The sequence below is a fragment of the Amblyomma americanum genome, chromosome 8 (assembly GCF_052857255.1).
Source record: "Amblyomma americanum isolate KBUSLIRL-KWMA chromosome 8, ASM5285725v1, whole genome shotgun sequence".
Taxonomy (NCBI): Eukaryota; Metazoa; Arthropoda; class Arachnida; order Ixodida; family Ixodidae; genus Amblyomma; species Amblyomma americanum.
In genome coordinates this window covers 59,995,966-60,008,725 of record NC_135504.1, presented here as the reverse complement: position 1 = coordinate 60,008,725, position 12,760 = coordinate 59,995,966, and the positions used below count along the sequence as shown (strand labels likewise).

At 43.9% G+C, this 12,760-nt stretch overlaps 1 protein-coding gene across 1 annotated transcript in view; it reads right to left on the bottom strand.

The window, feature by feature from the left end:
• Positions 1–507: 507 nt before the first annotated feature.
• LOC144101762 (guanylate cyclase 32E-like) overlaps positions 508–12,760 on the bottom strand; it is a 276,494-nt gene continuing 264,241 nt past the window's right edge. Inside the window, exons 19-24 of the mRNA XM_077634950.1 lie at positions 8,432–8,572; positions 6,943–7,066; positions 5,885–6,128; positions 5,705–5,803; positions 3,882–3,973; positions 508–1,684 (exon numbers count right to left, since the gene is read on the bottom strand). Of these exons, the coding sequence (XP_077491076.1) occupies positions 1,280–1,684; positions 3,882–3,973; positions 5,705–5,803; positions 5,885–6,128; positions 6,943–7,066; positions 8,432–8,572 (1,105 nt within the window). The 3' untranslated portion in view covers positions 508–1,279. The remainder of the gene's footprint in view (positions 1,685–3,881; positions 3,974–5,704; positions 5,804–5,884; positions 6,129–6,942; positions 7,067–8,431; positions 8,573–12,760) is intronic.

Sequence of the window (12,760 nt, the reverse complement as noted above, 5' to 3'; positions counted from 1 at the left end):
CCCAGCAGCGCAGATAATCGGACCAATATTAGATATGCACTGGCAAAATTCGGTTCTACAAAGGACCAGAGTGAAACCATTCATTGCCAATATTGGGCCGATTATCGGTGCTGCCTGGGTTATCCCCTTCCCACATGAATCGTGAATGTGATTTGATGATGCAGCGCATGTTCCCCAGGCTGCCAAAAACCATGAAGCGAACGTAATCGAGCCAATATTTTAAATGGATGGATTCGCATTGGTTATTTGTAGGAGCAGCCCTTGCCAATACGTTTCCATTACTGGACCGATTAGCTGTGCTGCTTGGGAAGCTACAAAGAGGTTGCGACCGAGATGTCAACGAAGCAGCTTCGCCACTCCTGTCGAAGCTGTGAGTGGTGTCGGGCGTCCAGGAGTCTTGGCTGGCCTGGTTCGGTGTTCCAAAAGTGCAGCATTTTTCTGCCAAGAATTAGTACGCAGCTGATGCATACATTCGCGATGCAGTTCCTCAGATTTTTCTCGTTTTTAAACGGTTTCAACATCAAGACTTTAATGAAAAATACTGACAGTCTCAATGGTTTTACGGCCCAATACTCCCGTTAAAAGTTACAGTTTAAGTTATAAGTTCCAGTTCATTCCGTCGGCCTGAATGGACGGCATGGTGTTCAAAATAACCGATACTGTAGAAGACTTCCCCGTCGTGGTAGACATTCACGGTGTTCGGCCAAACGAGTGAACGCCTCTTTGCTTTCCCAGCATCTATATCTGGCCGAGCTGTCGTAATCACCGCTGAGGTCTGCGTCCCTGCCGTTCCTTCTAAATCATCTTGTCGCTTTGTATCGCTCTGTAAAACTTCCGGTTATAGTACGTTGCCTGCAAATACGCTGAGTGTTCACAGAAGAAAACTGGCCATGGTATAGAACTTCGGCGGCTTGAGGTGCTGAATGCCAGTTAACTTCATGCGAAAGACTTTAACAGTCTCGCACTCGTCAGCTCAGACACACACGCACAGTTTTCTAGAGCACACCTCAACAGCCGGCAGGATCCCAATGTTCTCATCGATGCGCGGCTCCGTGTCATTCTCTCGCTCTTGAGGCTCGCTCTCTGTCGACAATGCGCAGGCTCGTTGTCTTAAATACGGTCTCTTTCAGCGTGAATGATCGGCTCCACAGACGCAAGTCCCTTTGAGTAGGTTCCGTCCTGTTTCGGCACTTGTATATCGGAATGCAGCACCATGTGTCAGTGGTGGACGTCCTCAGGACATTAAATGCACGTACACTATAATCACTAGCGACCACACTCAGCACGGCTCGACGGCGGGCCTGTCCCGGCAGACGATGACTGGTGCCGAGCGGTACCCACTGGGCCTGGCGCAGTAGTCTCTGCGTAGCTCCTTCAAGAGGCTTCGTTTGCACTCGTGGAAGAGGCTGAGGCAGCTGCCGTTGTGGACCGCGGCGTACCGGCGGGGACTGCTGCTGCCATGAGGTCCGTCGGAGAGCAGGCAGCTCGCCTCGTCGCTGCTGGCGCGGCCACCCAAAGCTGTCAGAAGCTCGTCTCGGATGCCGGCCGCTTCTACGCCGCTGCTGCTGACGGCATCGGCCAGCGATGCCGCCGAGCTGTTGGCCCCACCCGCTGAGGTTGCCGGCGGTGTCGGTTCGCCACCTTCTCTGCCCAGGAGCCAGAATGTGCGCATCTCGCCCTTGCCCTGCAGTGTGTGCGAATTATTTATTCATTTTGTTTTGTTTATCTACAGCAGTATACCAGAGAATTGGGAGAAGACTAAGCAGCTGGACAAAAGAAATAAAAGATATGGTGAGAATCTGAGATATTCCGTTAAATACACCAGCAAGTTCATGTCTACAGTAATGAAGCACATCATGTATATCTACACACGGAGTCGCTATAATCTACAATAGTAAGAAGGAACGACAAAGTACAAATACTTCATGTTTTAAATGTCATTGACCGCAATAAGTTGGGCTTAGCAGTGTATTCATCGCGGCTATTGAAAAGAGAACAAGAATTTGGTCGCTGGAATATACGGTCACGGGCCTCTGTGGAAACCATACTAGACATCGCTTACTGACCTTGCAAAAAACAAGCAAAGGACATTTTTTATTTATTCATTACACTCTCTGTTCATTTCTTAGTGGTCCACGCAAGAGTCATAAATATTTGTAGAATTTTCACGTTAATAAGCGCTAGTTTCAACTTAATATCTGCAATGCATCACAGTTTTTGTACATAATTGAATTTTGCTTGCGATGTTTTTAGCTTGTTACTCTGGAGCCACTTGCTGGACTCAATGCACATTTGAAGGTCACAATTGTCATGGCGACTGAAGGCCAGAGAAGGAATAAACAAGTAATATCTCATAATAGCACGAAATTTCACAAATCTAACGTCAGTTGGACAGAAGTGTAATGTAAAAACTCTGTTTCTTTCTTTAAATACCTATAACAATACCCAAGGACCATTTCCTGCTACAGAAAATTTACATCGCCCAGAAACTACTGTTGTAGGTCTTTGGAATTTCAGAGGCTTGCTTGTCGCCGTCCACTAAGCATAAGACAGTTTGTACGGCAGACTAGACGCGGCCTAAATGGCAAACAGTGCTACCACGGCAATGTAAAACGTCACGCAATGGCCACCTCGCAATAAAAGGGCTACTATGCCTACGTATATCGTTGATTAATAGATTAATAGAACCATGAAATTGTAGGTAAACTACCGTATACACTCGACCAAAGACCGCGCTAGTGTATGGGATGCTCAGCCTTACTTAGATGGCCTTGATCTGGTCAAACAAAAATTTCCAACGAGCAACTGGCCTTTCACGTGTGCATAAATTGCCTTCCGCGGCATGATGGCCAGAAAAAATGCTGTGCTTTGAATACTTTAAACGGCTGTGTGCTTTTTAAAGCAGAGTTCAGCGGTCTGTATAGTGGGTTGGAAAGGAAATGACGGAAGATGACATAACGCCTACCGGAAGACAATAGGACCACCACTGCACATTTTCTGCTCATGGATCTTTGATTCAGGCCGTGCGGTGCCACAGGACATTGTTAAACATTTTAAATTTGGAGAAATTTTGTATGCAATAGGCGAAACCGAAGATAACTTTATTTACGAGGGTGGTAAAGAGTTGGGTATGAGCAGTGGCGCACTGATAGCGATGAAGCAACGAAAGGGATCGCTAGCTGGGCGCCAGATATAGCTTCAAACTGCACTGTTCTGCAAAGTAGTTTGCAACTAAATGGTAGAAAAATTGAACTGAAAAATTACACTTACGTCTAAGAGCCGCAACCTCCCAATATAAAAAAAAAGCGTTGTCTTTAGTTGAATTTATATGATATAGATAGGTGTTGATGTGGTAGCAAAAATGAACGAGGTATGACCTCCGTTCCCATCCGTTCATCAATTAAGCAAGCGCTGTAAGTCAGGGTTGTGTCAGCTGAGTTTTGCCTGATTCCCTTTGTAGCCTCTTTCACCTTTTACATGTCCTTTAATTCTGGTTATGCCCAAAATGCTGTTTCCGTGTCTCTTTCCTGTGCGTCCTTTCCCGGTGTTGCCCCGCTGTCGCAAATGTTTTTATTTTCATTTACTTACCCTAAAGACACACGTAGGCATTATAAACTAGCAAAAATGAACAAAGCATGAACTCTGTTGCAGTTCGTTCGCCAAGGAACTACCGTGACCGTACTGGGTACATTGAGTACAATGTGTACTCAGCACTGATTACTGAGCACCAAGTATTGATTACTGAGTATACAGTAGTTAGTACTAAGTGCTGAGCATGCAGTGTTCTTCCCTGCATAAATATGTCACCACGTCGAGTGAGATGAAAGAAGAGAAGCGTGCGTGTCGTTGCCATGGCCCGTCAAGAGTCTCTTTGTGCCTACCTTGATTTGTATGATGCCCCTTTCAGTGAGGTAGTATCCACCCAGTCTGTCCAGGATCTCCTTGCACGCTTCGCTGACGTGGATCTTCAGAGCTGCGCAACAAAACGACCGGCAACAACGTGGAACAGGAGACAAACGTTTCAATTTTTCAACGTGCCAGTACAGGTGCTCCTGCAACACTCACTTAAGCATGTGATAAGACATGCCAATTGAGCACCTTTCAATGTAGGTGACTTTTAAGGAGTAAAAATTGTGACTCATTGTCAGATGCTTTTAAAGGTTTCGATAAAGGCAACACCAACTTATATTCGGGAAGAAGTCTGAGCCGTCGCTGATTAAATGGAACTGTGGTCATGTAGTGCTAATCTGAAGCACGGAATACAAAGTGTTTTTGGAGGAAAGCCTTATACAGGGACTACTCCCACTGCATGACTTGAGGGGTGCGATGTCATATTTTAAGTGCTTTTTACCGCTGTTTGTTGATGTTATGCTCCATAGTGTAGTGAACGAGCAGCAATGTTTCCTGTGGTTTTTCTAAACCCCGGCGTGGGTACTTTCTACAGGACAGAGCCGTCTGATGTGCAAGTTACTTTTACAGTCGCTGCCAAAATAAGGGTGCAAGCTTCTGCCATCGAAATCCTCTCCAGTATTACCTATGAAAAATGGAGTGGTGATTATTTTTTCCTCCACGTGTGCACCAGCATTTAAAAGCAGTAATTTTTCTCAATGTTTTTCAGGTAACGCGAGGGAAGAGATATAGAGCGCCTAAGATTGCTTTGTGCATCACTGCTTAGCGCTGACACGAAAAAGATACGTGCCGTCTTTGACAAAAGTAGCCGGGCAACCATGGTTTATTTCTTAGCCGCCTAGTAATGCGTTTATCGCAGCCCTTAAGCTCTGAATCTGCGTGAACTAAACCTTGCCCTGACGTTCTGACTCCTTTCATTCTTTAGGTTTGCTGTAAATTATTCGTTATAGGGCCCAGAAGGAAAAACATGTTGTCGGTTACTATTGACAAGGGGGGTACATACACAGAAAATGCATGCATTCAGTGACTGGAGTGTCTGCGCATGCGCAATGTCTGCGCAGACAGTCTTGCCGTATTTATGGATGCCCCTTGTTTATTTTGAGTAGCTCACTCCTTTACCAGCGAAAAAGCCGGGGCGTGTATACGTTACACCTCCGTACCCCAGCGCCCCTAGCGGATCGGAGAGGATTGAGGCACGTTTTGAGGTCCCACAGTCGATGCACATCCGGGCACCATCAGTGAAAATCCATATTCGAACTACGAACCTCCTCTTACCCCCACCTACACAATTTCACCTTCCACAAGTCTCCACCTACCAGAAACCAATGCAGCAGGGATACAAAAAAATAAACGGCGAAGTAGAACTCAAAGACTTAGGGTGAAGTCGATGAAAGTAAAAGCGAGAGGTACAACCAATTCTGCTAAAGCTGATTTGTTCCGTTAGATCACACGATTGCCTAAGCATTTTTGTGTAAGGCCTACACAGCGCCTACCAAGGAAGTAAATAACTGGTGTGCAAGCGACTCCCATAGCATGACACTGTGAACAGCGATTGTTTGCTATCTTCATTAATGAGTGAACGAATTAAAAATGTGGTAACACAGAGGCGTCCGCATTAACAAGCAGTTCGTCCATAGCACATTTCTAATGGCGCGGTTCTGAGGCTCCGAAAGCGAGCACCTTTAGGATGCTCTGCGTATGCAGCTTTTTTCACAGAAACAAGGGCCATCTATACTTCATGTGAGCGGCCAAGGATATAATACAAGGATGATAATTGTTCGCGGACGTGCATCACCTTCTCCACTGGACTCCATCCGAGATGCTGTGTTCACTGTATCGCCGAACAAGCAGTAGCGCGGCATCTTGAGGCCCACCACGCCAGCGACACACGGGCCTGCAATGAATTTCGTAATTAATTTGGAGCAATGAACACAGCCCGAATGTACAACAGAGAACCTGTCGAGCAATGGCTGACCTGAGTGGATACCAATGCGCAACTTGAGCCTCTCTCCTCGCCGGTGTCGAATCTCGAAGCACCTCATGGCGGCAAGAAGATGGAGTGCCATGGAGGCGATCTGGCCGGCGTGGCGCAGTCCGTTGCGTATGGGAAGCCCGCTGACGACCATGTACGCGTCACCTATGGTTTCTACTTTGTATACATCGTAGGCGCCGATGATGGAGTCGAAACAGGTGTACACGTCATTCAGAAGCTCCACAACCTGCGCCACCATTAGAAACATTTTTATACATTCTGTGAACTGTCCATAGACTTTTGTCTATAAAATCTATAGAGTGTCTATAGACAAATCCTAGAGAATATTCTATAAGCAATACAAATCCTATAGAAAGTCTATAGATATATAGATTTATGGCCATACATTTTTATTACATTTGTTTCTATAGACAGTCTATGAACTATGAATAGACGAAAAGAGATGTCCATAGGAAGGCAGTAGAGTCTATAAGAAATCTACAGGCTCCCCATGTACCATTTTTATAAGTTAAAATAGCACCTGATGGTTGAACGCAAGTGAAATTAGGTGAGAACAAGATGATATGACGACGGCGAAAATAAACGGTTTTTTTTTAGGATAATCTTTACAGCGCTATACCGCTAGCGGTGTATTCTTTCATATGTGAATCAATGCCTTTTTTTCTGTAAACATAAAATTTCAGTGTTAGTGTAAATAGAGAGTTTGTCGAACAGCTAATAGAAGGACCAATAGGTTCTGATGGCTACAAGCTGCTAGGTGTCTCAGCTATGCTCGAGAAGCGAAGTTCTTTCTCACAGACCGTTGTAACATGCGTTACAACGGCGATGCCAAGAACACTAAGTCAAGGCGTAGCATTCATGTCCACATGAAGCTGATTTAGAAAATTTGTTCTAATGAAACCCTAATACTCATAATCTTCATTTTGTAAATCAATGCTATCATACGTTGGGGACAAGAAACACGTATATAAAGAAAATTATTGAGAAAGCAGTGATTCCCTCTAACTGAATCATCGCATGACGATTTTTGTATCGCTTGCCTGGAGTGGAGAGGATACTGCTGAGAGAGCAGTGAAACCCACGATGTCACTGAAGTAAATTGTGACACTGTCGAAGCTCTCCGCTTCAACTCTCTCGCCTCGCTTCAGCTGCTCGGCGACGGACCTGCACACGTCGAAAAGAGAAACAGTCACAAATTTCAGTGTTCTCGGTGTCATGCGAAAGTGCTAGCTTGTATACAAGATCACATCGCGTGTTTATAAAATTTGAGAAAGCGCTCACCATGCAAGCTCTTCGTAAGCACAGGGATGTGCCACAATTGCTACACACGCTTTCTTCCCTTCGCCGTTTTCGCAATGGTAAATGCCGATGCGCAAAACTACTTAAATATATCTTCCATAATTGCAAATTGTGCGAATTAGCTAATTATCTGCTTCTTTTTCTGCCATTCTCTACCGTTTTCTTTTTTTTCGACATTTTGTCAAGCATTTGCGTTTGCGCAATCTTGCTTGACTTAAAAAGAAATGTTCTTGAGGATTTGATGAGAGCACTTCACGCAGTGCTATTTCAAGCAGTCATTACTGAATTACTGGCATTACTGGCAGCAGTCTGCTGTCACCACTTTCCACATTATCGCCATAGATTAGCCAATAATTTCATGCAAAAACAAAAGCAGTCGTTAGTCAACTTTCAAAGCACATTTAGATTGACTGCATCTGGCCACTGTAATGTGAAGCTACTCACAACGAAAGCAGAATAAGGACACACTTGCTATCAAGCACGCATGATTTTCACAACCGTCGTGAACAGCATTTTGCACAATTCCCAAGGGAATATTTTGTAGTTTTTCACAAGAGGAAACGACGGACCAGGTCGTTAGAAATAAGTATTTAAATCCTTCTTCGTTTCAAAACGCAATTTTGTCGAAGCATCGACGAAATGAAAGGGGTAGAATGTGTGGAACTTATAGGTAAAGCATGCGAAGTCCTTTTAGACTTGCATTTGAAATGGTGACGTAATCACCGATTAAATTCACGATGGAAGTTTCTCCGCCACGCAGAGTTCCAGGGGGGGGGGGGGGGGGGAGGGGGGCATTGATGACGTCAAAGACGGTATCGGTACCTTCACAACTCATAAGCGCTTGCTTTGAAGGCAAAATACCAACGCCACAAAGTCCTCCGAGTGTTGTTTGGCAGCATCCAGTAAGGCACTGCAGGGTGTAGTTGGCAGCAGCGGAAATTTGAAACCTTACCATCCGTGAGGTCACATCGGTCTACCTCGCCACTCCTCGGGTGCTTTGACAGGAAGCCTACGAATCAATCGTTGATTACGTCACTATTTTATATGCTAGCGCAGAAACACTTGGCGTGCTTTACCTACAGCCTGTATGGATTTGAATTGTTGAATACTGCGGAATTCTCAAAAAGTGGTGCAGTTGCCCTTTAACAAGCTTCAAGCTTTCAAGCTTCAACAAGCTTTAAGAAGTTTCCAGGCTTATCGTTAAGCTTATCTCCCTTATCCGCCCCCTACCTGGGCAGCATCCGATGCAGCAGGCGCTCAGTCTTTTTTTTCTCCTCCACCAGCTGCGTGGTACGTTCCTGGACGAGGCTCTCCAGATTGCAGGCATACTTCTCCATCATGGCGATCATGTTGTCGAAGATGTTGGGCTTTCTGCACAGCATTTGGCACATACACATGATTGAATACAGCGAAAACTGTATGAATGTCTCTGACCCGAGGAGTTTACACTTATAAATATGCTCTATAAACAGTATGTAGACGTCTTATAGACTCTATTGCCTTCCTATAGATATTTATTTTCGCTATCTATAGTCTATAGGACTGCCTATAGACAAAAGTCTACTAATGTATATAGCCATAAATCTATAGATTGTTTATAGGCTGTCTATAGGACCCGAGGAGTTTACACTTATAAATATGCTCTATAGACAGCCTTAGGCGTCTTATAGACTCTCTTGCCTTTATATAGATGTTTCTTTTTCTCTATTCATAGTCTATAAACTGTCCATGAACAATAGTCTACTAAAAATATTTAGCCATAAATCTATAGATTGTCTCCAGATTGTCTAAGAGAGTGGTTATTTGCCCTAGAAGCATGCGAGGAAACTGTGCAACATTGCTTAAGTAGTTTACTCTTAATTCTTTCCGGGGATGTGGAAACAAACCCCGGACCTGATTCTAATGACATCCTGGCTACTGTGCTGGAGAGTGTACAAAGGAGCGAATCCGGCCAAGATGGAATTCGAAGTGATTTGAGAGAGTTGAAGCAGTGGCAAGCGTCAGTAGACATTGAACTGAAGCAGTTGTCTTCTAGACTTCGCAGTGTTGAAGTGGACGTTTCAGATCTAAAAAACAATCCCGCTGCGTCTTCGGCTGATTCTCCTGGTGCAGTTTCCAGAGTCATCTCTGACCAGCTCAGAATTATTGAATCGCGTTGTAATGACACGGAAAACAGGCTGAGACGCTGCAACTTGCTTTTTTTCGGCCTTTCCGATGACATATCTGAGACATGGCCAAGTGCTGAAACAAAAGTGATTGACCTGTGCAAGAATGAATTGGACATTACAGTAGATTCATCGCAAATAGAACGGGCACACCGCATTGGTAAATACGACCCGGAAAAGTGCAGGCCAGTGATGGTAAAATTCACATTGTTTAAGGACAAACAACTGATCATTGGGAACGGCATCAAGCTGAAAGGGAACTAACTACGCTGTGCGCGAAGATTTCTCCTTTCAGACACGACTGGCTAGAAAGAAGTTGATCGAATTTGCCAAACCACAAAAAGTTCCGTACAAGCTAAATGTCGATAAGCTGAGAATAAACGACAGTGTTTACGTGTACGACGCCGCTACTGACACCGTAAAACTATCTTCCGCATAGGTAAGGTGTTGCTCGGCTACACGTGTCATCAGGAAAGAACAAACATCTTACCGCAATAACACCGCGCAATCGCAGCTCTCCTTACTTTTCACTAACATACGCAGCATTCTTCCTAAGCGCATCGAACTTTGTTCATACCTTGACAATTGTGAATGCGACATTTTAATACTAACCGAAACGTGGCTCCATAAAGATATTAGGAACGATGAAGTCTTGCCTGATATGGACAGTTTCACTATCTACAGAAACGATAGGAGCGACAGAAGGGGAGGAGGGGTGTTGATTGCTGCTAAAAAGCATATAACTTCTTTTCCCGTTGATATTCCTAGTAAATTAGAAATTTTGTGGGTTTGCATCACATCGCCATCTTCCAAGCATCTTCTTGGAGTTTGTTACAGACCACCAGATAGTCCGCAATCATTCGTCTCTGATCTACATGATAACCTAACTGAAGCAAAAGCTAAATTTCTAAAAGCAAGTATTTGTCCACTTGGTGACTTCAACTTTCCCGAAATTGACTGGCCGAGCTTAAGTTCGAGAACACGTGATGGCACTAATTTTGTTCAACTAACTCTCGATTTCTCTTTGGTCCAATTAGTCGAAAAACCTACCCGAGGAAACAATAAGCTTGACCTCGTCTTCTCGTCAGTCCCAGACAATATAAGCCCTATCTCTTATTCTGATGGCTTCAGTGATCACGAACTGCTTAATTTCACAATTTCCATGCCTTCATGCGCACGTGCACAAACACATAAACGTATTTTTGATTATAACCGCGCTGACTACAATGCCATTAATATCGGGTTACAATCCTTTTGTGACACATATCTTCCGACTTTTTCTCAGCGTTCGGCCAACGATAACTGGGTTTGGTTCAAAAATAGTTTACTGGAATTAGTACACCGTCATATACCACTGCTCACCCTCCGCACGAACGCGTCTAAACCATGGTTCAACAGGATGTTACATGCCTTAAAAAACAAGAAAAAGCGACTATTCAAAGCTGCCAAACGCCTTGGCACACCGGCGTCATGGCAGAAACACAAAACCGCCGAAAAAACATATTGTAGTGCCATCCGCAAAGCAAAGCTTAAATATTATTCCCATGACCTTCAATCCCTTATGACACACAACCCTAAAAAATTTTGGAAAAAGATATCACCTATTGACACTCCGGTTCTTGTTTCGTTGTTGGATAACACTGGTGCTCCAGTTATAGAAGAAGAATGCCCACTTATATTTAATAATTATTTTTCTTCAGTGTTCACACATGAAGACCATTCCACTACTCCGCCATTAGTAGATGCCGATTACCAGTACATGAGTCCCATAGAAATAAGTGTCTCCGGTATTACAGCATTAATAAACAATCTTAAGATTTCGACTTCTGCTGGCATTGATGATATTAATACAAAAATTCTCAAAAGCACAGTGATCCATTCAAGCAATATTCTCTTCCATATCTTTCTTCGGTCGCTATCAACTGGTGAAATTCCAAGGGATTGGAAAATTGGTAAAATTATCCCCATCTTCAAATCAGGTGATAAAACTAACGCGCAAAATTATCGCCCCATATCATTGACATCTGTCCCATGTAAGATCCTCGAACACATCATTGTATCAGCAGTGGCGCAGCATCTAGATAGTAATAATTTCTTTTTTTCTAACCAGCACGGGTTCAGGAAAGGCTTCTCTTGCGAGACTCAACTACTGGAATTTACTAACGAGCTACTACACAACATGGACGAGAACTTCCAAACAGACTGCATATTCTTAGATTTCTCAAAAGCATTCGACCGCGTTGCGCACTCACGCCTAATAGGTAAAATTACTTCCCTCAACCTAGACTCACTAACAACCTCATGGCTAAGGAATTTCTTGTCTTTTCGTAAACAGTTCACGGTTGTTAACGGCCACTCATCTCCGTTTAGCGATGTTCTATCTGGTGTTCCTCAAGGAAGCGTCCTGGGCCCGTTGCTGTTCCTGATTTACATTAATGATCTGCCATCCAACATTACATCAACCATTCGCTTGTTCGCAGATGACTGCATAATTTACCGCAATATCCGATCACCTGCAGACCTTCTTGCACTTCAAAGGGACCTCGATCATGTAACCGCTTGGTGTTCATCATGGCAAATGTCACTTAACACTGAAAAATGCAAGTTAATGACATTCAGCCGCAAAAAATCTAACTCTTCGTTCAATTACATGCTCGATAACAGCTTAGTCTCTCAGGTGGCTTCTTACAAATACCTCGGTGTCCATTTTTTATGCAACTTGTCCTGGTCCACTCATATACAGAAAATAACAGCTAAAGCATCCCGGACCTTAGGATACCTAAAACGGAATCTTCATGGAACTCCTGCCACTACCCGTAAGCTCGCCTATCAAACATTTGTTCGTCCGCAACTCGAGTATGCATCATCCATTTGGTCACCTCACCAGGCTTATTTAATTAACTCCCTTGAATCAGTCCAAAATCGTGCTGCGCGTTTCATCTCCAGAAACTATGACCGTCACTCAAGCGTCACAAACATTAAATTATTGCTCTCTCTTTGTACCTTGCAATCACGAAGATTAATTGCCCTTATCTGCTTATTTCACAAGATAGTCTATAGCACTAATCTTTCGACTCTCCCTCTTGCCCAACCTCACCGCACCTCGCGCCGTTTAAACAACCATCTCAGCTTCAAACGCCTTTCAGGTAAAACCGTTGCATTCAATTCATCCGCTTTGCCGCAGGCTATTGTTCACTGGAATGGTCTTCCGGAACACATCGTCAATATTCGTGATCCAGCTTCTTTTAGGACCGAAATAACAGCCATTTTTTTCTAATTACTGACGCGTCAATAACTATTGTATAATGATGTTCTTACTGTTTAATGAGTACTAAAAGTCAATCAGCATTATATAATCGTGTCATTCATGCTCCTGTTATTACCCCTATTTATG